Source organism: Typopeltis vanoorti, chromosome 8 (assembly GCF_054136105.1).
Source record: "Typopeltis vanoorti isolate ZY-2024b chromosome 8, IOZ_Tvanoo_1.0, whole genome shotgun sequence".
NCBI lineage: Eukaryota > Metazoa > Arthropoda > Arachnida > Uropygi > Thelyphonidae > Typopeltis > Typopeltis vanoorti.
In genome coordinates this window covers 55,323,535-55,351,064 of record NC_143556.1, presented here as the reverse complement: position 1 = coordinate 55,351,064, position 27,530 = coordinate 55,323,535, and the positions used below count along the sequence as shown (strand labels likewise).

General features: G+C 35.5%; 1 protein-coding gene across 7 annotated transcripts in view; it reads left to right on the top strand.

The window, feature by feature from the left end:
- LOC150104005 (uncharacterized) overlaps nucleotides 1–27,530 on the top strand; it is a 534,288-nt gene that overhangs the window by 389,424 nt on the left and 117,334 nt on the right. For 5 of the 7 annotated variants that reach the window (XM_090397243.1, XM_090397238.1, XM_090397237.1 and 2 more), the window contains 2 exons: nucleotides 16,020–16,279; nucleotides 24,910–26,312. In XM_090397243.1, the coding sequence (XP_090253369.1) occupies nucleotides 16,020–16,279; nucleotides 24,910–26,312 (1,663 nt within the window). The remainder of the gene's footprint in view (nucleotides 1–16,019; nucleotides 16,280–24,909; nucleotides 26,313–27,530) is intronic. The other 2 variants (XM_090397241.1, XM_090397240.1) reach the window with 2 other exon arrangements.

The window sequence follows — 27,530 nt, the reverse complement described above, 5'->3', positions numbered from 1 at the left end:
TATTAATATCTGACATTTAGAGTTATGAACTGTAAATATGATGAAATTATCAGTTGCATAGTTTCTGAGATTAACAAAATCTGATAAACTTAAATTTTGAGTCTAGATGATTCTAGGTATGAGGTGGTATCAAAAGGTTTCGAGACTAGGTTTGTAACACGCCAACAGATGGCAGCACAAGGCTGCAGTCACAGGGAGCACCTACCTTCATAAGTCAGTGTGCCAAAAGACATCGTCCTGTGTACATCGGGAGCTGTGCAACTGATGCTATTCTGATCACCTGCGTTACCACATCTGCAATTTCATCATGGACAAAAAGTTAGAACAAAAAGGAAACGTGAAATTTGCATGAAACTGGACAAATCTGCCACATAGGTGTTTGACATGATTTGGATAGTTTTGAGTGGCACGTGTGCTTCAAGAGTGGAAGAACATCACTGGAAGACGATGAGAGATCAGGAGGACCTTCAACGAGCTCAACCCCCAAAAATGTCGAAACCATTTCGCAACTTGTGCATGAGGATCATCAGAGAACACTCCACAACATTGCTGCCATTGTCGGTGTGTCATACAGAACAGTCCAGGCAATCCTCACATGTGATTTGAACATGCGGCATGTTGCTGCCAAGTTCGTCCCCAGGCTGCTGACCCAGGAGCAGAAGGGACACTGTGCCGAAGTCTGCCAAGAACTCTGTCAGCATTGTGTGGATGACCCATCCTTCACGTCGAGGATCATTACTGGTGACGAAACTTGGGTGTATGGGTACAACCCTGAGACAAAGCAACAGTCTTCACAGTGGAAGAGCCCATCATCTCCATGACCGAAAAAGGCTAGGCAGGTCCGCAGCTCGACCAAGTGCATGCTCATCATCTTTTTCGACATTCGTGGCATTGTGCATCGAGAATTCGTCCTCAGTGGCCAGACCATCAATAGCGAGTTCTACTGTCAGGTTTTAAGGCGTCTGAGGGAGGACATTCAGCGAAAGTGACTGGATCTGTGGCGCTTGAAAAACTGGATGCTCCACGATGACAATGCACCCTGTCACCAAGCTCTCCTCACACATGAGTTTCTCTCCAGAAACAACAGATCTCACTTCCACACCCATCCTACTCGCCAGATTTGGCTCCTGCAGATTTCGCTCTCTTCCCAAAGATGAAGACCCAGCTCTCCGCAATGGTGTCAAACCATTTTGACACCATTGTGGAGATCCAGCGCGAATCACAGAAGGTGCTTGACATGCTTCGAAAAGAAGACTTCTAGGACACATTCCAGAAGTGGCAAGAATGCTAGGAGCGCTGTATTGATATGCTAGGGGACTATTTTGAAGGTGATAGTATGTAAATGTAGATAAATAAAGTAATTTCTCATAAACAGAGCTAGTCTCGAAACTTTTTGATACCACCTCGTATTTCAATCATGATTATATTTTAGGTTCATTGAAAAAAAAAAAAAACCTGGCAATATTGTGTTTTTGTGAGCTGGAATTTATTTAGATTAAGGGTTTCAAAAACTCATATGAACAGTGTGATTTCAGTGTTTATTTCACTGAATATTTTCTTTCATAAATGTATGATAGAGAATTTTAATGATCAGTAAAGTGTGCCATAGAACTGTACACTGTGTGAAGCTAAGATAATCATTTGAATCTGAGAAAATGTGTCGATTCCTTAGTATTAGAATGAAATTTAAATTTGGGCATCTATGCATAAAGTTTATTTTATCCAGTTTGTCATCTCTTTTCTGACAATATGGACTTCTGTAAATTGAGATGTTACATAACTGGAGTCAAGAGAAATGTGCAAATCCTTGAAGGCTTGTATGAGAGGTGTTTGTTAAAACATCATTATGATCTTTGTAGCTGTGACTATTTGCATTTTTCTTTTTTTAAGGCTATAGCATTTTTCAGTGATAGTGTATCTACCAATGTCATTAATAACTATGCCCTTTTTTAAAAGACTTGGTTTGAACTCTGTCTAACATGTGAAAAACCTTGATAAGGAGTTTTGGGAAGGGGAATTACACAATCACATGGTAGTGTAATATATTGTTGGTTTCTTTAAAATCTTATTAAATCTTTATTCTTATTAAATCCTATTAAATCTTTATTCTTATTAAATCCTATTAAATCTTTGTCTGCTGTGCCTTTGTAAAATATTTACTTACTTTACTTTTCCCTTTATCTATTCTATTTATCTACTTCCTTACTTAAATTTATTCTTGCACCCCCCCCCCCCTTTTTTTTTTTTCTGTAGCTAGATAGATCTCGTGTAATAAGTTTATCTAACATAACAGTCCCTGAGCAATCGCGCAATATCAATTAAGAAATTTATTTATTCGTAACAACTGCGCCACTTAATTGACCCTTTTATGTTTGAAAGTCAGGGTGAGGAGAAAACAAAAATAAATTAATACTTCTATACAATTTCTTTACATGCAAGTCGTGGCTCATAACTTTATTCTATTCCCGCAGGTTTGTTAATGTTTCAGGATAGTGCATTGGCTAAGGAATGAGAACCAGATAATTACAAAACAAAAACATGTTTATTATCAAATTAAAGGATATGATGCGAAGCACATAAAGTTAATAAAAGAATTACTTAATCTGAAGCACTTTAACACACAACGACAACTTGCTATCTAAGCAACAGAAACTATAGTGCGTTCACTATCAGAAAGCTTACTGAACTTTGAACTAACAGTGTCTTCTATGACACACACACTTGGCCTGCAAGCATGCATAAATATTCCAGGGATCACATTAACTTTCTTCCAACACATTCAATACTTAATTGATACACTTTCAGATACTATCACAAGCAACTTATGCATTAGACATACTTAGCAATACATGTTCTTCCCTTATATCAAATTCAATCTAACCACCAGTTAACAAGTAACCTCTCTCAATCCTTTACGATTTCAAGTTACATTCATATGTCATACTACAACAAAATAATGGCTTACTTGCTAACAATCTCGAGAGAAAAGTCTGATTTATATTCCGTAACACACATAGAGACCGGAGCGTCTTCCGTCCGGTTAATCCTCGAGAGTTTTCTTTCGTCAGACGTGCTGGGGTTCTCCCATAGCTACCCAGAACCTAGAGAGCGAGCTGGCGACGGGAAGAACGATCCTCCTGGATTCAGGGAAGGAACCCTGTAGAACTGTAGGTGAAGAGCCAAGCAAGAGACCAAGGACCAAAAAGCCAAAAGCGACATGCTGCATTGCCTTTTATTTCATTTTCAGTCATTTGTTCTTATTTAAGAGTATTCCAGGATTAGCCAGAAGCAATGAAAGAATTGACATCATCGCTGGCCGCTTGACCATACGATTTCAGTGGTATTCAGCGCTAATCTGGCTTAATTCCTATTAAGCTTTTACCAATAAGTCTAACATGCAGATGCATTCTAACAGTAAATTATTCTTTTATATTTTTACATCTTACTAAGCACATCTTTTTCTTATAAATTCAGACAAAAAAAATTGGAAAATCCTTAGTGAAAATTGTTTTAAAAAAAATAAAAAATTTCTCGCGAGATTTTACAGTAGGGTTTTCCTCCCAGAATATGAGGTATTTCAATCCACAAGACATCAGCTGAACAAAGAATATACACCATTTACCATATTAATTGTCCGGACGCCACTGTTATTTGAAGTTATAGAAAACATTCCAGGTTTGTTAATAACATAAAAACTGGTGTACAGTTTTTAAGAAGCAGTATTTCATTATAGCAGTTGGATACAGATGATATGGCAACGTGACATGAACTCAGTCATTGTGAGCTATCACATTGGTGGCATGTCTATACGAGCTATTGCCGCTCAATTGTAGCATCCAAAATCAATGGTTGTGATGTGATCAACAAATAGAAAGGTTCTGGCATCAATATTGCATGAAAACACTCAGGGCAGCTGCTGAAAATGACTGATAGGGACAGGAGGGTGTTTAAGCGGGTGGCGCGCAAAAACGGGCTACAATCTAACAGATAAGCTTAGGTGTTGACGGTTATTCATGACTTATTTTTAACTGTATTAACAACACCAGACAATTTTATCAGAGAGATGTTTTATTAACTGCTTATATTTTGCTGAATTTCAACTCAGCATCATCAGAGCACAACACACTTGTACACGCGACAGTGAGCGAAACAATACAATTGCAATGGACAAAAGATCTAAAGACCTATTTTTGGTGCCCACTAACGAAGGGAAAAAAAAAAAAAACAGCTACATGGGAGTTTCTCTTTTGATAACAGATTCCCAAATTTTTGGCAAATTAATGCAACCATATTTGTTAAGGTTGGGAGAATTCTTCAAAGCCATTGCTGACTCAAAAACGTAATCTTTCAGATCTATAACGACTCCTAAATAGTACGTTCATTTTCTTCCATCTAATCCTGTGTGAAGGAGTGTCCAAAGCATGGTCTGCCAGTCCTGACTTGCCCTAGTAATAGTAGTGAATGCATTTTTCATGTTCTTCCAGGCAGATGTTAACTGATCTTCCTATTTGCCCATAATAGGCCAAGACATTTTGTTTCTCATCCATTACCATTGATGTGCTAAGGATTTTTTTTTTTCCCTTCTTTTTTTACAGTCTGGAAATCCTACTCTAGGGACCGTTATTACCCGCAAACATGGAACTTTTGCAGGCCGCTTTGGGACTCAAGTGATGTAGTGGTCTCACACAGATGGTGAAATTCATCTACCATCTAAAGAGTTTTAGATGGTTTAAAAGTTTGTTAATTGGAGAGTATATTGACCACATGTCAACTAGGCTGGCCATAAATGCCTTCTCTCACTAATTTCGAGCCCCATTTGCAGTTTTGCCGATGATAGCACTCTCCATTCCTCCTATTCATATGACAAACAGTAGTGTTGAAACATCTTAAGCTTTGAAATCATCTGTAATCAGTGCCTAAATCTGATCTTCTTTCCATCCTTTAATGGGATGATGACAACCTAGTCTGTTTCTGTACTTCAAAAAAAAAAAAAAAAAAAACATTATCAGGGGTAATGTTCAGATCAACATTCAAGACCATATTTCACTTCTCTGATTGAACACTAACTTGCATCTTTTACTGGTAACCACATTGCTTCTGTAGGCTTTCATCATCAAATTCCTAATATGTGCCTTCAGGGATGTACAGGAATAGTCCACTATTGCCTGAGTAATAGATATAGAATTCTCGTGATCCAAATTCTCTTCATTAAACTTATCGCTTTTATTTTTCTAGTCATAACGTGCATACCTAATATTGCTATTGTGACAGACGTGTGCAGGTTGGTATTTAGTTTTGTTTAGTCTTTTTAAATTGAAAATTGTTGATTATAAGTGTATAATACTCAGATGTTTCTTATATGCTACATATGGAAATTTTTTTGTGATAGTTTTTTTGGTTTGTCAATGTTATTCATGTAATGATGTGTTTGATGAAGCGTTTTGGCACTATCTGCAGAGCTTAGTAGTTAGGTGAGTAATTCATTAATTGCATGACTCCAGTTGTGGAGAAAGTTCATTACATGGGAAATCAGTTTTAATAAGACTGAAGGTGTATATATTATGTTGATTATGGTGATTTGAATTTTATAGTATTTGTGTCTTTTGTGAAGATTACTTTTGAGGAAACAGTTAACTGAATTTAAACTAAAAATATAGAATCCCAGCAAATTTGTTTGAAACAGAGTAATCATTAGCGGGTTATGTTAACAGTATTTGCACAATTATTTTCTAGTGAAACTATGGATGTAACATTGTTGTGTGAGGGCTTTAGCCTAAAGGCACATAAGATAATGTTGTCTGCATCAAGTCCATTCTTTTTTTAGCTTATTTCTTGAAAATCATTATAACTATTCTATTGTAACTTTGACACTTATGGCATTCACTAATCTGAAAGCAATTGTAAGCTTTATGTACAATGGTGAAGTTAACATTTCACAGGACCAGCTTTTTATGCTTTTAAAAGCAGCTGAGAACCTGATGGTGAATGGTTTAATTGAAGTCACAGGCAAACACTGGAGTGTTTCTGATCTAGTGTGACATGGGAATAATCATGAAACTTTGAACTCTCATCAGTATTTATCAACTAGTGTTGAAATATTGCTCTACACTCGAGTAGAGCAATGTTGCCGCAGGTAAGGAAGAAAAAGAGGATTCTGTAAGAGATCTCTTGGTAACTTAAATCAGAATAATGTTGAGATTCAGTTGTTAGATATCAGAGATCCATTGTCATCATTATTTGAAGATATTAATATGGAATTAAGATTGGATGGTAGTGAATTTAAGCAGATGTTATCAGCACCAACTTATCCACAAACTCATGTTTCTCAATCAAGTGAACATCATACTATATTTCAAGAGTTCGCTCCATGTATATAGAATGCAGTGACATCTTATAGAGCCTCCGTAGCTCAGTCGGTATAGACAAAGCCATTTAAATGGAAAGACCTGGATTCGATTCCCGTTCATGGTGTGAGGAACCTTTATTTGGTCTCTTTCAACAAAAGGTGAGTTAGGGGATTTTTTTCACCCGGAAACTCGGGTTTTCGTCCCCCCAGAACAGGCAAACTGGCCCCATGAACACTCATGGATTACAGTCAGGAATACTATAGACCTGATTCATCAGCTATGAACGGTGCTGTAAAAAAAAGCACCTCACTGCCTTTGTATCATCATATGCTAAATAAATAAACAGTGACAGCTGAATCCAGAATTTAAGAGAATGCAATCCACAATAACAGACAATTCCAATATATATAAGGGCACGTATTGTGGTCCTACATTAGCTCCAGTTACCTGTCTTTTATCCTTTTCTACCGATGTTGAATTATTCATTACTCAATCCTTTCTCGGAGTACCAGGTTCTAGTGATGGTGATTCACAATCTTTGGTTCCTTGTTCTATGCCATCCAAGGGATCTGCATTATGTAACATTACACAGGATATAACTGACATCAAGTTTGGTGTCTTGTCATTTGGTGGAGATTCTCCTGCATCACCTGTTGCTTGTTCTTCACATGGTGCTCGTTCGACACTTGATCACAAATCAGTTCTTGTGTCTATTCCCTTTTCTAAGTTGAAGAGTGGTGTACTGTTAACTGTTCAACAAGTACTGTTTCTGCTGATTCTCTAACTTTTATCAAAGATTGAGATTTCTGTAAGAAGAGCTTACCGTTCTTTTCCAGTCCTAAAATGTTTCAACTTCATCTCCTGCAAGAGGAATTCGAAGGTCTCAGTAAGGAGGTGCAGGGTATGAAGACTGAATTGAGAATGATCAATAGAGAAATTTGACCATTGTGCTGATGTAACTAGAACAGTATTAGGTAAGACAGAGAATTTGGTGAATGAGGGAGTAATCAAGAGAATGGAAGTGATAAGGAGTCAACAGAATGAAAGCAGAAGAGGTTGAGAGGAAATGAGATGTGAGACTGAGGGAGTAAGAAAAAGAGTGATGAGGGAAAGTCATGAAGCTGGAAGAGTGAGCATAAGAGTAGAAAAGGAGGGGGTGAGAGACTTGTTTGGGTGTGATTGAAGCTATGAGTGGTATATATGGTGTTTCAATGATTAAATGTATGGATAGTAGAATGCTTGAGGAGTGCTTGTCTGGTGGAAAAATAGAGAGAGAGAGTGACTTTAGCAATAAAGAGTGGGCAAGATGTAGAAGAGATTATAGTGTTGATGGGCACAAATGACCTGAGCATTAATATTAATTGGGTAGCAAAGGATATAAGAGCAATGTTAGATATTGTGAAGAAGAAAAGTGTCAAAAGGAAAATAGTGGCCGTGCTACCTCGTTTTGATAATCATGAGTTAAGTAGAAGAGCAATAATAATGAATGATATGATTGCAAGAATCTGCAGAAAAAGAGGTGTGGAATTTGTTAATGTCTGGAATGTGTTTGAAGGCAAAAGAGAGCTATATGCAAGAGATGGATTGCATCTGAAAACATGGAAGGCCATATGCATTTGAAGAGGTTTCTGTTTTCTTAGCAAGTTGAAGTATTTGGGCAGAGAAACTAAAATTGAAAAGGTTGAGTGTAGGCTGGAGAAGTTTATATAGGGAATGTGTGTTTGGTGATCCCTTATTACAGAATAATTTGGAGAATTGAGAGGATAAAAATCGGTATGGGGCTAACGTGAATACTGAAATTAGTAAATGTATATCAGTTGTAAAAGTGGTATAAGAACTAAAGGGAATCTACAATTTTTGTATACTAATACAAGAAGCATTTAAAATAAGAGGGAAGAGTTTTCGGCATTAGTCAGTGCAATTTTGCTTTAAGTTATAGGAATTAGTGAAACTTGGCTGTCAGCAGAAGATGTGGTCATTGGAATTGAATGTGATGGGTACAGTATTTTCAGGGAGGATAGAGAAGTTAGAATTGGGTGGGGGGTACTGCTGATGATATCTAAAGAGCTGCAGCCAAAAAAGTAGGATATCAAGAAGATAGATGTGTGAATGGTAATTCATTTTAGGCAATCTGGGGTGAAATAGTGGGCCAATGGAACCAAGTATATAGTTGGTTGTTGCTATAGGCCTGGGGGGGGGGGGGTACAAGGAGTGATGTAGAAGACATGCATCAGCAAATTAGCGCAATGAGTATATGATTATTATGGGAGATTTTAACTATGGTGATATTGATTGGAAAGAGGAAAGATCACGTGGAAAAAAGGAAATGGAATTACACTTTCTAAGAGATAATTACTTGAAACAGCATATAATTGAAAGGACTTGTGGTGTGAGAGTGTTGGATCTAGTCATAAGTTCAGAAGACCTATGCATAAATAAAATGTCCACGTTACCTCTGATTGGTGAGAGTGATCATGCAGTATTAATTTGGGAGGTCGCAAAATCTGTGGATTTCTCACTTAAGAAGGGGTGTGTGTGTGTGTATATATATGGAACTACAGGTTAGGTAATTATAACAAGCTTCAGAGGCAGCTTACAGCCATCCCATGGCATAAAAAATTGCAGGGGAAAGATGTTAGCAGTTCATGTTGAAAGTTTACACTTGGATAAAGGATTAAACTGAATTTATTATAGTCTAACCAAGTGAAAAATAAACTTTCAACATCTTTCTCTAAATCCAGAGTAATTTATTAAAAAGGTGGCACACCGTTTGGCAACTCCTATAGGTAGAGATGACCTTGCTAATGCTCCTACCTGGTATCTCCACTTGGGCCTGGCTCCCACTGAAGAGACCTCAATAAAGGTCGAAACTAGTCTGGGTAGTGGCCCTTCCCTTAATGCATAACATTAGACATATCTGCAAGGAGATGTGTTTTGCATTATGGGAGATACTGAGATAGGAGTGATGTTAGCTTGCTCCACCTTTGCAACGAGTTGCCCGGTGTTGTACCGCCTTACCCCAGTCCTGAAGATACTTTCAGGAGCAAACTTTGTTTGCTTAATCAGTGGGTATCTGAGGGAAGCAATATCGGAATGTATTCCCATGGTCAGGAAAATAAATATGTTAGGCATTAGATGGATTAGTAGCAGTATTAAGTGTGATCTGCAAAAAAAATAAAATATTATGGAGAATTTATAAGGAGAAAGTTGATCAGCACACTCACAAGAAGTACAAAGCTCAGACTATACCAGCTTATTAAGGAAGGCTAAATCAGATTATGAGAAGACCTTGGCGAAGCAGGTCAAAGGAAATTCCAGTAAATTCTTTCATTAAGTGGCAAGTAAAAATGAACAATGACTTTGGAAGGATAAGTTTAGTGGGCACTGATGGTATCGAGGTGAGTGAGTTAGATGTAATAGTAGAGTTACTTTTCAAAAGCCTATCACCTCGAGTGAGGATATTTCTGTGTCTTCTGTAGCAATAACTGATATGAGAATTGAAGTTAATGAATCAGAGGTACTTAGGATATTACAGAATTTATATGCAAATACTGCTGTAGGTTTGGATGGGATATCAGCTCTGGTATTACATGAATGTGCAAAGGAATTGTCACTGCCTCTTACATGGCTATTTAACTTAAGTTTGAAGTCTGGTAAGGTCCCTAGGGAATGGAAAGAAGATAAAAGAGTTCCTTTGCATAAAGGAAGCAGACAGAATTCAGGAATTGGTGGATAAGAATATTATACTCTATGGGGGGGGGGGATAACATGATTTTGTTACAGGTCCCTTAGTAACTTTTTGTAATAGAGCGACAGCTGAGTTGGACAAGGGGAAGTGGCTACATGGTGATACTGCTGGAGTTTGGTAAGGCATTTGACAGGATACTCCATGGAATATTGTTACATAAATTAGAACAATTTGGGGATGGATATTAAACTGTGGATAAGAGAATGGCTCATGGACAGATACCATAAAGTAGTATGAAGGAGCAGAGTCCAGGATGAAGCAGGTGACCAGTGGTGTACTGCAAAGCTCTGTGCTTGGACCATTATTGTTTAATTTATGCATACATAAATGATATAGGAAATGACTTAAAGGGAGCTATTCAGCTGATGATCATGCAAGTTGAGTAGCGCAATAATTAATCCAGCTGATGTAGAGAGCTTGTAGGATGATTTAAATAAACTGACAATATGGGCAAAATATAATGGATATCAGCTCAATGTGGAAAAGTGTAAAGTTATGCATTTTGAGATTAAAAAATTACAAGCTGTGAACTGCATTGATGGAACAGTCTCTACCAATGGTGCAAAATGTGCATTTGCACAGGGTGGCAAGTTTTTCTTGGGACGGCAAAATTGGCATAAACTATATGAAAAATAAGTGGGAAGGGGTAGCAAAATTCCTAGGAGCAGCCCTCGGAACAGTACTCCAAGAAATTAATGAGGCTTGGAACTTGGGGCTGTTAGTGGATAGATAGTTGAAGTTCAGAGAGCATATTGCTAAGGCGTCCAAAATAGCTTATAGGATTACTTTGTTATTGAAGAACACACTAACGCACAGAGATAAAGAAGTTATTATTCCTCTTTGAGGCATTGATACATCCACATCTGGATTACTGCAGGTCTGGTCGCCTGGATTCATAGGAGAAGAGAAAATGGTAGAAAAGATTCAGAGGTGAGTGATCAAGTTGGTGAGCAGTGTAAGAAATGCTCCCTACATTGTTAGATTTTAGAGTTTGTGGATTATAGAGGTTGGTTGATAGGCAGAGAAGAGGAGATATGATAGAAACATTTAAGTTACTAAAAGGTTTCACGGTTTGATGCAGGGGAAATATTTCCACAGTTGGATAGTGTTGGAAGAACAAGAGGCCATCCCTGGAAATTAAGTAAGAGTGTGGTTAACAGGGGTGTGAGGACTACATTTTTCACTTGGAGAGTGGTGAATGAATTAATGGAATTCGTTGCCCGACTCAGTTGTGAGTGCTTTGTCTGTAAATGAAATCAAGAAAAGGCATGATAGATATTTTGTGGTTAGTTTGGGTTTCCTGTGATGATTCTTCTGACTCCATGGAGATGCCCATATAATAATAATAATTATGAAAAGCACGAAAAAGTTACACCATCACTAACTTCTGATCCACAATTTTCCTTCAAATTATCTGCTATCTGTCAAGACTAGAACATTATCAGATTTTATATTTCTGTCTTCTAAGACACTTTTTACTGTCTTCCTCTGGGTCTTTTTTCTTGCCAACCTTGCAGCACTTGTTTTGCTAATCTTTCCTCTCTCATTCTGTTTAAGTGATCATAACCATCTGAGGTAAGATTTCTGCTAACAATGGCAAGTTCTCTTCAAATATCCTCATTTTTAATACAATACTGCCATTGATGCCATCTGTTCACTCTACTAATCTTTCTCAGAACTCTCATATCCATGGTCACCAGTGATTTTGTTTTTTAAAAAATACCTCTGTAGCTTTCTCGGCTTTAAAAAACATGATTTCTTTTTTTTTCACTCAGAACATTACTTTTCATCTAGTTTCTGACTGTACAAATCCCACATCTGTCCAATCTTGGAATATGGCTTTCATATTTGGAATGGCACACCACCTACTCTCACAGATGGTCAGTCTCTGCATTGTCAAAGATTTCTAGTGAGGATCAGATTTTGCTTCTTGGGCTGATTTTCCTTATAGCCTTTGCTGGAACAGATACATTGCATCCAAAACCCCCCTCAGTCTCCAGAAAACTTGGTGTTATCTTTCATTAGGAACACAACTTTTTCCTTATACAAAAAAACATCATCTTAGTCACTCTCAGTCCACTGCTAGAGGAAGGACTCTCCAAGACTCAGTGGCTTTTCTTTCCAGTGTTGCTTCTGCAAATTTGAATTCATGAATTCAGTGTGATTTTATTTAGCATTATGGTCATTTTACTCCTCACAGTAACCAGTCAAGCATGAAAGACATTACTATCCATTGTTAGTCATGTCTTTAAGCAATGTTCCTGTTCTACTTCAAGCAATACCACTCTATTACATTAGCAATTTTGATTTCCTATGCAAGTATTTATTTTCTGACAGTCTTTTTAATGCTGAGCATACATCTTTCCATACTAAATTGAGTTTTAGTTTCTGAGTTTCCTATACAAAATCTTGCAGATCATACTCAAGAAGTTAAACATTCCAAGTCAGCTACTTGGAGTAGTAACTCGTGTATCAAAACAACCAAACAGCTATATGAATCAATGAAAAAGTTGCACAGTGGAAATCTATAAACAGAGGAGTCCGTCAAAGATGCCCAGTGTCATTACTCTTATTTATTTTCTATATACATAAAATTGTAAAGAAATGGAAGAAATATATAAACCCAGCATTTAAACTGGATTGTGGAAAGATACTTAATACCCTTTTGTTTTCAGATGAACAAATAATTGTAGCAAGAAGATGATTTTAAAGTATCATCCCCAAGCAGAGGTAAAAGCATGGTTGAAAATAAAATTTTAGAACAAACTAACTTCTTCAAATACCTTTCATGTGCTATATCATATCCAAAAGAAGCTGATATTGATATCAAAATTTCAAGCTTCCTGAAGATAACAGGGATGATCAGTAATATTTTCAAACCTAATCAAGTTCAAAAGAATACAAGAATAAGAGTTTATAAAGTTTTGGCAAAATGTTCTCTACTATGCAGAAGATAATTATGGACTATAAAAACTGCGAAAGAAAAAAAAGGATGGAAACCAGAGAAATGAAATTCCTAGGAAGGATAGCATATCTCTATACTCTAGGATAAAAAGCACAAAAAAATATGTAAAGAATGAAAATAAACGTATTGGAACAAAATATATGAATACTGAAAAAAGTATTCATATATTTTGATAGAACAGACAGTTCAATACTATCCCCCCCCCCAAAAAAAAATAAAAATAAAATAAAATAAATAAAATAAAATAAAATACTCAGGGACATCCATGGAAAAGATGGAATGAAACTGGAACAGGCCACAGGACCTAAATTCATGAAAGGATGATGATGTGTTTCCTTATCATTTAATGCCCGTGTTTCACAGCTATATGTCAATATTGGCAGAATACATTTGTTAAAAACTTTTGTTTGGCATTGGTAATTGGCTTTGGAATATCAATTGTAGTCATTCAAATGCTTTCTGACAAGCATGCTTTTTGATTTCTTCCTTGATTTGCATTTGTGTTGATATCCATTATAGTTAGATATAGTGATTCATTTGTTCAATTTTATCATAATTGATTTTTATTAATTTTATTCACTATAACTGCTTGAACATAACTTGTGTCTTCTTTAAATTTATCTTCTGTTTTCAGTTCAAAGATACTCTGTGGTTTATCTGGACTTGAAGCAAAGATAAGAGTCATGTGTAAAGTGAAATGGCTTTAAATGCATCCCATTTATTTTAAAGTATTTTTCTTGATATCTTGAATATGTTGATAGTCAAAAGTTTGAATATTTCTTCTAAATGCACGGAGACATAAGATAAGGAGAGTATATCTCCTTATGTATTTCCTCCTGTATTTCTGCAGTTGAGATATTTCCATTAGAATGAATTATATAGCAATTGGATTGATGTGTGTGTGTGTGCTGATGGTCCTTATATATGACTCCTCACTTAATAGTGCCTCAAGTATTGCAAAACTTGTTACTGAATTAAAGACTTGTAATCAGTAAATTCATGATATAATGTGGGTTGATATTCATTGCCACTACTTAAAGATAGTCAATTGTTCTGAAGTCAAAATTCATGCATGTTCTTTTGGCTCTTCAGGGTTTAGTGTTTTTTAAAAAATATTTTTTCACCAGTAGTCTGATGGATCATTAGTTCTCCAAGTCTTCTACTTCAGCTTTTTTTGTATCAAAATAATAATAGCATTTATTCCATGCTCTTGTTTACATAATTGTTCTTCAGATGTAGAGTTGAAAGTTTGACAAAAATTTTGTTGATTCTTCTCCAGCTACCCTTTGATTTCATTCCCTCCATTCTTCCATTAGAATTTCTGTAGCTCTTTTGTCATCCTTTATTAAATAGAATTCTACTACCTTTTTTTTTTTGCTTTAGCATATCTATTTCTGGTTATTCTCCTGTATTGCAGTTTGATTGCAACCATTTGCTTTTTGACTTTCATCATATGCTGTTTGGTTTTTATAAGGCTACTGTTGCTCAGTCATGTATTATATACATTTGAATTTTCTTACTTCTTCATTGATAAATTTTATGATTGCTTTGCATAGTTCAGTATATTTGATTTTATTCATTAGGCTTCCATTAGAATGAAATTCAATTCTCTTCATAAGTGGTCTTGTTTCCTCAGAAGTTTTGTAGTACCAGCTATTACAAGTGAGCATCCCAGAAGTTCTGTTTATTGCAGTTACTTTTTTTGACACTGTAATTGATGGAATTACTTTCTGATAAATCAGTGTTGTATCATATAATTTAAGATGCATAAATCTGTTGTTCATTTCAAGTTGGAAGTTGCTTTTTTGAAAAAGAAATTCATTATGTTAAACGTTTTCTGTTTTGGTGAATTCTGTTAATCCTGGTCCTCATATACCATTTCAGACATTGAATTCTTCCATGGTGATTTTGAAAATAGCATTTTTCTTTATTTTATAATCGTGATTTATGGTGATTAATCATAACTATAATAAAATCATTAAAGAATGAAAACTTAAATATTTTGGACATCTAACTAGACAAAAAAAGCATTCAGAAATTAATATTAGAAAGGAAACTGGATGGAAAAAGAGGGAGAGGTAGACCCAGGAGAATGTGATTTGAAGACTTTAATGACTGGAGCTTGAATTACTATAAATGTTCCAGAGCTGCAAAAAAAAAGAAAAAAGTTCCGTGACATGGTTGCCAACCTCCTTTCAGGGGATGACACTTGAAGAAGAAGAATCATAACTATAGATCTTCAATTTATAATTTGTTTACTAAACCTGTTATTATGATAAAAGCATGATTAGATCTAACTTAGAGTACTGTATTATTGGATACATTATCTTACATACCAACATGCTGAACTTAAGTGCAGATTAGATTGATATCCAATATTACTATCATTATTATTATACGGCATCTCCATTGATGATGTAAACAGAAGCAGTAGACCATATAGAGAATGGATAGATGACATAAAGGACTGGTGTGGAATAGGTTTACAGAAACTGTGACACTGTGCACTGGACAAATAAAAAAAGGTGGAAGAAGATAGTGAAGGAGGCATCGGACACCAACAAGCAGTGAGCCCATGATTCATGATGATCTCCATGTGGGAGACCAACATTAACTTTTATACACACAAAATATCATATCTCTATCTCTCCTTAAAACTCATTCACTGTCAAGGCACTCACAACTAATGCTGACAATCGATTCCAGACTTTCCATTATTGATTGAAGTAATAGTGTGATTTGCCAATGGACTTGAGCTTTCTCAAATTTAAGTTTTTATTAAAGTAAGCCACAATTTCTCTCTCTCTGTTAACTCTACATAGAGAAACACAAGTCTAATTAATGAATCTTATTGAGCACTTTGTTAGTTGAAATGATTTGGCTTATAAAACTAATAAAATTATTTTTAGTAGTTAAATTGTTGAACATTATAAATTAATTTAAAAGTATTTTTAATCAGAAATTATTACAGTAGACTTATCAAGTTTACAAAAAGAGAAAAGCAGTGAAATGGCTACTCTGACTTCATATCCTCCTGTAACTGCTGGACCATCTGCCTTCAGTTTAGCTCCAAAGGCAGGAATTTCAAAAAGTGCACCAATAAATCCTTTTTCATTTTCATCAGCTGCTGTTACAAGTTGCTCAACATCCTTAAGCTTTACTGATATTAAGGCAGTCCCACTACCAACGGCTAGTAAAACAAATTTTACATTCACTTTGGTAAGTCACTTTTAAGATTTTTCTTTATTAAGTTGAAAAATTTAGCAAAATCTCAAATCTGGAACTCTCTAGGTTTCTTCAATTCTCATTAGTTTTCTACAGTTTTTACTGAAATCAGATTGTTTTGTTTTATCAGTGTGCACTGACTGAATCATGATCAAACAATGCATTTGGTGCACTGTCATTTGTTAGTTATAGTTAAGTTTTCTTGTTTATATTTTCGACCATTTTGTAGTCTGTTAATAAATAATAAAAGTTTTCTTTGATCCTGATAGTGCCAGTCCTAATTCACTGGCAAAACATGGCATCGGCATCTGCTTTTGATTTAAAAAAAAAAGTGTATAATATATTTTTTTATTTTATTAGAAGCGTCGTGTATTTAAGCAACTGGTTACAGATTGACAGAGCTCTGATGATCATTGTACTTTTTTTTTAATTGTTATTGTTCTGACTGTTCAACATTGTTCATTTTTTTATGATGTTAATATGGAAGTGTAGATGGTAAGCAGAATAACCTAGACACTACCGTCGACAGGGTGTAGCATAGAGGTAGCCTGCCTCACGGCATGGCTTAATGAGGATGCTCGTTCAGCCATATTGCGTAGGTGCCGTCGCTACACTAACAATTTCTGTTAGTGTAGCAAGTGCGGAAAGAAGTTTTTTCAACCTTAAACTGACTAAAAATTATTTGCGAACAGCAGTGACCCAAGAAAGATAGGTTGGTCTAGCAAATATATCGATTGAGGTGGACATGACTTATAATTTAAATTTAGAAGAGCTTATAAACATTTTTATTGTGCCATATCTCCTTAGAGCAAACATTTAATTAATATTATTATGTAATCATTTTTCATTAATGTTTCTCTTGTAATAAAAACAAAATAGCAATTGGAGATTTTCTTATATTTTTTTTGTCTTATAATCCATCAGGTGCGATATTTAATTGTTTGCCTCAGGATGCGATCTAATCTGGCGACGGCCCTGAACCTAGAATATAAATTTCATCTGAAAACTATTGTTAAGAATATGTAAGTAGATTAAGAAAAAAAATACAGAAGGTTGTTCCAAAGAAATAGAACTGGACAGAAGAGATAGTTATATGCAATAATTGTCATTTGAGAAGCCATATATTGAATGTGTGAAACATATCCTATGCATTTATAAACAGTGACCAATAACTGAAGCAATAAAGCCTGGCTGAGCAATTATTGTGTGTGTGGGGGGGGGGGGGGGGGCAACCAACAACAGCTTTTTGAGAAAATTTTGCAGCTTTTTTTTTATGAAGAGAATTGGAGGATTGTCTATTTATATTTTCTGCTTTTATTTAAAACAATAATAACAGCCAAAAAAAAAAAAGTATCCATTGTAAATATGCATGTCAACATACTTCAGTGAACAAACGTTTTCTAACATGAATTTTATTAAAAATAAGTTGAGAATCCAGGTGAACAGTGCAAGTCTTTCACGTGCTTAAATATGAAAATTGCAGCATATTTATTAAATACTGATAAATTCATTCAAGAATTTGAACAAAAAGTTGCAATAAAAATATTATTGTAATCAGCACTTTTTTTTTTTTTTTTACCTCAGATATTTGGTCTATAGAAAATCAAACAGATTAGAAGGATTCCAAAATTTGTAGAGTGATAGGAATAACAGATTGATGTGAAGTGTGACAAGGAAATTTTTAGAGTCCGAGTAGCTTAGGGAAGAGAGTCAAGTCAAGATTTGGCATTATTAGACATGGGATGTCAGAATCTTTTTGATGGAACTGTATAAGATAGCATGGACAGTTTAGGTGAATGGCAATTGCTGAGATTTGCATCCAAAGTTTGATTAGGAACAGCAGGTATCAGATGACTGTAAGTGGTGCACATTATTAATATTACTGTTAAAGCCACAAATATTAATGAAATGAATATAGAAACTTTTCCTAAGTATTGATGCTTTTTTTGTGAGTTTTTGTTTGGGTTTTTCTTACTTTCTTTAAGTAAGTAAGATACGTAATGTTGGATTTTTGCTATTTGTGATGTTTGGAATGTTAATTTGCAAATTCTGTAATCTGCAGCAAAACTGTATTTGATTATGTTGTGTTTCATTGTTGTTGTCATGAAGAAAAAGTTAAAAAAAGTAGTGATATGCAGTGAGATGTGAATGACCTGCATACATACTGCCCACACAAAGGAAACCTGATTTTCTCTCCCATGCATGACCTCTTAGTGTGTCCCTTTCTCTCTGCAAACTACCATACTGAACTCCTTTAATTAACCACAATCTGGCAAAGTAAGTGACAGCAGAATTATTTATCACCTAATTCATTACTGTCTGGTTCTGTCTTTTTGTCAATGACATTTGGTAGCCATTTTCTTGGCTACCAAATGTCATCCGACTATTTGGCTCCAAAAAACAGAATTTCACTAAATAGTAAACATTCATCACTTAGAGATTTAGTTGACATTTCCTCCACCCAGGGAAGATATTCTTTTATTGTAGTTGCACTTACCAGATTCATAGGGCACCTTTTGCATTAAACAGGCCATGCTTCAGACTTGGTTGGGAGAGGTTACGTATAGCCCATTGCCAGTCCTCCAGCTGCTATGAAGTGAGTCAGAGTATACAGGACTGACTGTCTTGAAACAAGTTTAGCATTGCTTTGATATACGAGGGTGGTTTGAAAAAGTTCTCGGCCTCAACCATAGATGGCAACACTATCGGCAAGATTTTTTTTTTCTAAGTTGGTACATCTGTCATAAGCATCCATGTGAAATTGCAAGTCATTCTATCAAGTAGTTTGTTTTGTACAGCTCTCTGAAGCAAAAGTGTTGTCTGTATTCCTCGAAATGGTTAAAATTGAGTATCATGCAGTTATAAAATTCTTTGTAAATGAAGGTTTAACACCAAAAGAAATTCATTCGAAGTTCATAAAAGTTTATGGGCACTCTTCTCCTTCATTTTTGACAATTAAGAAATGGGCTGCCAAGTTTAAACGTGGTCGCATTAGCCTTGAAGATGATCCACATGAAGGACGTCCAAAAAGTGTAACGTCACCAGAAATCATTAATCAAGTGCACGATATGGTATTGGATGACCAACAAATCAAAGTGAGTGAAATTGCTGAGACTGTAGGCATTTCAAAAGAATGTGTAGGATATATTTTGCATGAAGAATTGCAAATAAAAAAGCTTTGCGCAAGATGAGTGCCTCACTTGCTCACAGCAGATCAAGAATGCACTCACATGAAAATCTCTGAATATTGCTTGGAGTGTTTTAACAAGAATAAAACTGATTTTGTGCATCGAATTATTACTATGGATGAGACTTAAATTCACCATTATACACCAGAATCCAAACAGCAGCAAAACAGTGGAGAGAAACTGGTTGTTCAGTGCCAAAGAAGAAAAAATCAGTTCCATCAGCAGAAAAGGTCATGGCATTGGTGTTTGATTTGGTTTGGTTTTGATTTGGTTTAGTTTGATCCTTTATCCAAGTGTTAGCAAACAAAATTAGCACCTGAAAGTATCTTCACGACTGGGGTAAGGTAGTGTTCAGGCGCAAACTTTGTTTGCTCACACTTGGATAAAGGATCAAACTAAACTTATTATAGTCTAACCAAGTGAAAAATAAACTCTCTCAACATCTTTCTCTGAATCCGGAGTAATTTAATAATAAGGTTGCACACCCTTTGGCAACTCCTATAGGTTAGGATGACCTCTCATTGCTTCTGCCTTTGTATCTCCACTACTGGGCCTGGCTCCCACTGACGAGACCTCAATAAAGGTCGAAACCGGTATGGGTAGTGGCCCTTGCCTTAATGCATAGCATTACACATATCTGCAAGGAGATGTGCTTTGCATTATGGGAGATGCTGAGATAGGAGTGATGAGGGCTTTCTCCACCTTTGCAACGAGTTGCCTGGTGTTGCACTACCTTACCCCAGTCCTGAAGATACTTTCAGGCGCAAACTTTGTTTGCTCACACTTGGATAAAGGATCAAACTAAACTTATTATAACCTATTACAACTAATCATTGCTATTCATCTTATGTTGCCTCCATAATGCCTTCTTTCAGACTGCATACTTAATCTCTTCATTCATCTGTTTCACACTTACCTTATGACCCTTGAAATACGTTCAGACATTGCTTTTGCTAAATAGTTCTTGAATAGAGCCCAAACGACACTGATCTTTTTATCCAATTCCTCATTTTATGATATAGCTGCAAGCATGGCTTTAAATTTTTCAGGAAATGACAACGTATACTAGAATATTAATTAAAAAACTAAACCACACCTTCCTATATTTTGGCAATGTTACATTGCCATCTTCAGGAATCACAAAACTATGATATGTGGATGCTGGCACTAACACTGAGCAAATGAGGCTGAAGAAGGCAACTGAAGTCGGTCCTAGAGTCCTAAAGATGCCCCCCCCCCCCCCCCCCCCCCCCAGCATGCTAATATCTACAAGAATAGCTGCAAGCAGTCTCCTGAAGTTTTCTTAATCACTAGCCTTGTCATTCCGCATATATCCTTTCCTCACAGAAGTCTAGCTGTGGCTAGCTACCACTAAGGTGATCAATTCATGGTTACTCTCACCATCAGGAAAGAGAGTTATAACCCAATTTATAATAACATCCTCTGATGAAATGATTAAATCTAAGACCTTTGTTCCTTGTGTCCCTTCTATTATGTACTGCATAAGGTAGTTGTCCCTCAAAAACCCGAGAAATCCCCCCCCCCTCCACAGATGCTGTCTGTACTTTTCACTCTATATCACCATAATAAAACCATCCATAATGATCACCCTATTCTTATTTGAAAGACTAATTTGCTTATATATTCCTTGTTACTGCCCTTTTTTTTTCCAGGTCTATAACAACAACAACAACAACATCAAATTAAATATTTCAGACTATTTAACTAAATAATAAAAAAAATGAAATCTCTGCTTCACACTATACTGCCTCAAAACCACTGGCATCACTTCCTCCCCCTCCCTTTATTATGCCACTTTGAATGGGCATAACTGCTCTACTATCATCAACAGCAGTCCCTTTCCTTTATCATCATCATCATCAATTTCCTGATATGTATCCCCAAAAGATGTTCGGGTTACAGCACTACATGATTAAGTTTAAATGAATTATTAATCTCCCACCAACAATTTTCCTCCAAATTAATCTATTACTTGTTAACAATGACCCACCCAAAAAGAGAAAAGCAAGGGGTCCTGGCACCCCTCAAACAAAAGGTAAAAATAAACACTAGAAAATTTTCCAAAAATCTTTTCCTAATTAAAATTCATTTTTTTTTATGTTGTGTCATGTCTTCTGTTTCTATACTTTAGGAGTGCCACATCATCTGCATAAAGTAAACAGCTGAGTTTGACATCTCCATTTCTAATATCAGGCCTGATGCCACTTTCTTTCATAACGTGATCCATATAGATGAATAAAAGTGGAGTAATGTGCATCTTTGTCTTACCCCTGATTTTACATCAGTCATCTTTCTGTATTTCCTTCAATTCTAACTGCTAACTGACAATTTAAATATAGACTATGTATTGCTCTGTATAATATTCCATTCACCCTATATAATTACTTTCTATAATTCTCAAACCACTACACCCTATATGTAGTGGTTTGAGAAGCTTTTTCTGGGCACCTTGTCATATGCCTTTTTCAGATATACAAAACTTAAGTACAGATCCTAGTTGTATTTCCACAATTTCTCAACTATTTGTCTTAAAGTTAAAATCTGATCTTGACAACCTGTATTTGGCCTGGACTCAGCTTGTTCTTTTCCAAGTTTCTCTTCCCCAATCGTTCTCAACCTCTTTTGAAGTATGCCTGCATAAATTGTACTTGGAACACTTAATAGAGAAATTCCTCTGTAATTCTCACATTAATTTTATTTCCTTTTTTATAGATGGGTACTATGAGAGCTCTACTCTAGTCATTGGGAATTCAACCTTCTGACCATGCCCTCTGAATCGTGAAGTGTAGCCACTGCAAAAACCTCCATACTTAAGCATTTCTGGTCGAATATCATCCACTCCAGCTGCCTTTTTTAATTTTCATATCACCTTTATCATCTTTATTCCTTTTACAGTACTCTTTCCTCCATTTCTAGTCTTCTTCAATAGCCTCCAGAACATTTTGTACCTTCCTGATATTTATTTTCCATACTCTTATCAAAGTCTTCCCATGACTTTTGTTTAGCTACTTTTACACACAATTTAGCTCTCTTACATTTTTCTTTGTATTCTTTTAGGGGCATCTGTTAACTTATTTGTTAGGAACTTTTCGTGTGATTTCTTCTTTTCCAGGACTGCTTCTTTAACTTCTGGTATCCACCATGGTGTTCTTATTTTTCTATCCTTGCAGACAACTTCACCACAACTTAACTAATTAATAGAGATTACAAATATTTTGTGAAATGTATTGTTTCATATTATCAGTATAATTATCAAGCAGTTGATTTAAAAGTTGTAACTTAAATTATGACATTATAGTACACATTCAAACTTTCTTTAAATAAACATTTCTGTTTTTAACAATAGTATATTGTCCTAAAGAATTCTATACCTAGTGTCTGCTTGATTCTGTGCTAATCCAGTTTGTGTAATTTTGATTTTAATCCTCTTCTTTGCTGAGTGGCTCTTTTATCAAAATAGGAAAAGGTAGAACAGTTATTTCTAATTGGTCAATGTGCATTTATGAGAGTAACATTGGCAGATAGATTTGGTATGATGGGCAAGTTTATGCGAATCATGCTCCTGAATGAATGTAAATCTGTAGTACATCTATGGATGTAAATATGTAGTACATACATGCCCTTAGTTAGCAAGGAGGTTTAGATTTATTGCAGAGTGGGTAATGAGTGAAATAGATTTAGGGTGCCATGTTGTTGAATGGATTTAAAACACAATATGATAGATATTACGTGTATATTGGAGAGTGCTTGGCATAATGTTTAGGACTTCCTTCGATGAATCTATGAACTTCATGGAGTTGCCCATGTAATAATAATAATAATCTATTTTTTATGTTCCCAAATCTATTACCAGGCTAAAATTTAGAGATAATTTGGAAACTCTGCCCTCCAAAGATCAGAGGCGAAACTTTATCAAACTACTTCAGATCTCTAGTAAAGCTCTGATGTTGGGCAATGAAATTCACCAACCAACTAAAAAAATATTCAAGAACATTAGTTCCACAATGAAACTTGAACCTACAACCTGTCAGTTGGAGATGGGGAAACCAATGTGAATATGGATATATGATTTTTCATGTCATGTATTTGTATGCATTTAGTCTTTATGCAAAAACGTTTGATAAAATGCATGAAGAAAAATTGTGGAGTATAATGAAAAACAAGAATATCCATTACATTTAGAAATTTGGACTATTAAAAATAAAATTCAAAGTAAAATACAGTCTGCAAAAATTAGATTTTTAAGAACAATTGAAGGATGCATGAAAGTATTAAAAATTAAAACACTGAGCGTTAAGTATTTATATTTAAAATTAAAAGATCAAGGAATATATATAGAGGGAGAGTAAAATGGAAAGATGCATATATGCAAGATGGAAAGATATCAACTGTTAAAAGAAGTAAATATTTATACACACACACACACACACACACACACACACACACACACACACACACACACACACACACACACACACACACACAAACACACACACACTGAAGAGTAAAGAGAGAGACCAGTTGCAAGATGGAAAGATCAGTGAAGTCATATAAGGCACCCAAAAAAAAATGTTACCCCCTTTTCCTTTTGCACATACCAATTCCCCCACCCCCAAATATATATATATATATATATATATATATATATATATAGTGGAGGTAATGTGTGTGAAAGATTCACTGTCTTGCTTGTTTGCCTGTATATGCAATCACTTTTGCAAAATAAATCTTGGTTCACCTGAAATAAGGTTTTTTTTTTTTTTTCATAACATACTTTTGTATTGCCTTATCTTTCTTAGTATTAATTCTAAATAGTTAGATGTGGATGTCTTAACTTTCTTGCCATTGTTATAAATTTTTGCAAGGAAAATCATTGACAACCTAGTATCTCCTGTCATTCTTGATAACTGCTGTCTTTGTTTACTTAGTGCAAAAAATAAAGGCTTTCTGATAGTTGCAAATTTTGCTCATTTATCAGGAATACTAGGAGTATTAGTGCTTAGTAAAGGTATATGCATTATCTTCAATGATCCTATAATTGCCAAATTTCCTTTGAAATGCTTTGATTTAGAAGAGAGAAGTTTTCAGATTAGGCAGTTTATTTAAGTCCTTTTTTTCTGCTTGGCATTTGAAAATCATCAAAAACAATTGAAATCTGGGCGAGCTTTATTTAAAATTATAAGTGATTTCATTAACAAGTTTCTCTTTAACTTTTTTGCTGATTCACAGTACTAGCTTACTGTTTGTTGAACAAACACTCATGTGGCATTACCATGAAAATTACCTTTATTATAATGTATATTACTATTGGTTTATAATATTGTAATGAATGGGAATTAATTAATACATGTTGTGATTTTATTTGGACTTCACTGAAGAGTAAAATTTATTAATTTTTAAACTGTTAATTGTTAGGGACAGTCATCAGGAAAAGCTGCTACATCATTCAGCACATTACCTGTCAGTTCTGCAGCATCTAGTGCTGTTGCACTTCCTTCCTGCTCTGTTGGTATTACTTCTTCTATAATCACTGCTACCACTTCTGCTAATTCATTGTTCAAGGCGTCACCAGCTGTGCAGACTTTCTCACTTAATTTAAAGCCCTCTGTGGAAATGCTCAATACGTCATCTAGTGCATCTGTAGGAACTGCAACTCTTGATACAGCAGTGGCATCAAATACTACTGAAAGTACATGTGCAGATGTTCAGGTGGTGCCATCAGTTTCTTCTAAAGTGACTGCATCTTCATTTGTAAAGTCAGTTTCTACCAGTTTAATATCTGATCCTACTGTTTCATCATCCTTACCTTTAGGGAAGGCATCTGAATCTCCATCTCCTGCTTCCAATCTGCCATCTTTTGGACATTTGCAAACACCAGTTTTTGGACAGCTGCTATCCAACAGTATGACTACTACCACTATCACCACCACAGCCAGTATTCTCACTACAACATCTGCCATGACTGTTATTAATGCTACTAATGCAACTTCAGCTGCTGCCGCTACTTCTCTTACAACCACTTCTGCTGGTGCTACAACTGCTACCACTACTAATGCTACAACCACTGCTTCAGCTACAGCACCTACTACTGCTGAAGCAGTGTCATCTTCACCAAAGACATCTGCTGCCATAACTACTAATGTGTTTGGACATCCAGTATCAACTACATCATCGTCCTTTGCTTTAAATACAGCAGCATTTGGACAGACAGCATCATCAGCACTATCAACTTCATCTGTTTTTGGTCAGCCAAATACATCATCAGTATTTGGGCAATCTAGTATACCAGTTTTTGGACAGACTTCCACCAGCCCTTCTTCAATATTTGGTCAAACTACTGGTTCTATATTTGGTCAAGCAGTTTCTTCCTCATCCTCATTTTCTGCACAACAACCTACACCACCATCGCCATCAACTACGACAACGACCACAACTCCAAATGAGTCTGGAACTGCAGTCCCTGTTTTTGGCAGGCCATCTACAACACCATCTTTATTTGGGCAACCTGGAAATTCTGTACCTGTCACTACCTCTGCACCATCATTTTTTGGACAACAAACTACAAATACATCCCTATTTGGTAACTCTACCAATCCACCATTTGGACAGAATGTGTCTTCAAATTTTTTTCAGTCATCGCCGACATCAGGATTTGCACAGTCTTCTGCAAGTGTGTTTGGTGGTACTAATTCTGGAGTGAGCTCTGCATTTGGACAGCAGTCATCTACATCTGCTGGAGGAACTGTTTTTGGTCAGACCTCAACATCAGCTAGTGGATTTAATTTTGGTCAGACATCACCCTTCTCACAAAATACAAGGTAGGGTCATATCGATTTGATATATGCTTAGTTGCTTAAGTAATGATGAGTTAGTTAACTCATTATGTTAATTATTAACAGTCTAATAGCCCAACTAAAAAGAGTCAGCACTATAATTAAGATGTAATTGCATTTTAAACTGATATAGGAAATAAAATTAGATTCACATTTGTCAAAAAATTTGACCTAAATTTTATCTTTGTTAAATACTGACAAGATGTAGTCAATGTAGGTAGGATAATCTGCTCTATCATAGCATTAATTAGATTTCTATGCTGGTTACTTCTTCATGACAGGCCTACGAACCCTAACGTCAAGAAGAAGATGAAGAAATGAAATGATAATAATAACTGTTTGTTTTTTCAGTATTATTAACTTCTGAATTTTTTCCTTACTATTTGAGTGTTTTCCACTTTAGAAATTATGAACTTTACAACCGTGTTATAAATAACTATTTTAATATCCTGACATTTCGATCTTCATATTAAGATCATCATCTGGAGCATATACAAATATACAGGACAAGCTAAGTTACATTACATACAGTAAGCTAGATAAACAATGAATTGATCACAAGTTAATCTACTGGCATGACCTCTAGTGAAAAAAAATATATATATAAACTACATCAAGCTAATTCTATTTTTGATAACATGAATAAACATTCTTTCTTTTAGAGAGTTTTCTTTCAGTACTAATGATGTCCTGATTTCAGCATTACAATTGTTATTTTTGATTTAGGATCCTGGATTTTCTACAGTCCTGTTTACAGTTACTCTTAGAGAAGAAGGTTCCATGGGTCGAATATATGCCTTCCATATGTGTGAGATGTTTAGACCATCATTATTATTCAAATTGGGGTGGTTGGTAATAATCTCACAGGCTTCCTTAAATTTGCGTTCATACCATGTTTTGGTGTGATGTAGACAACTAGTGCTTTTCCAGTCAATTCTATGTAAGGTGTTCAGGGCATGATCCGAAAGGCCAGCTTGACCATAATTATTATATTTTATGTGTTATTTATGTTATTTTTGTCTGATAGGAATTGTGCATCCTGTTTCTCTTATGTTACACGTGCAATAAATACAATAAATAAATAAAGTTTTTTAATTTTGCAGGAGGTTTAAAGGTGGCTTTGAGATTGTATTTTTGTAGTATTCTGTTTATTTTATCTGATGTTTCTTTAATGTAAAGAATGGTTATAGTTTTATTGTAGTA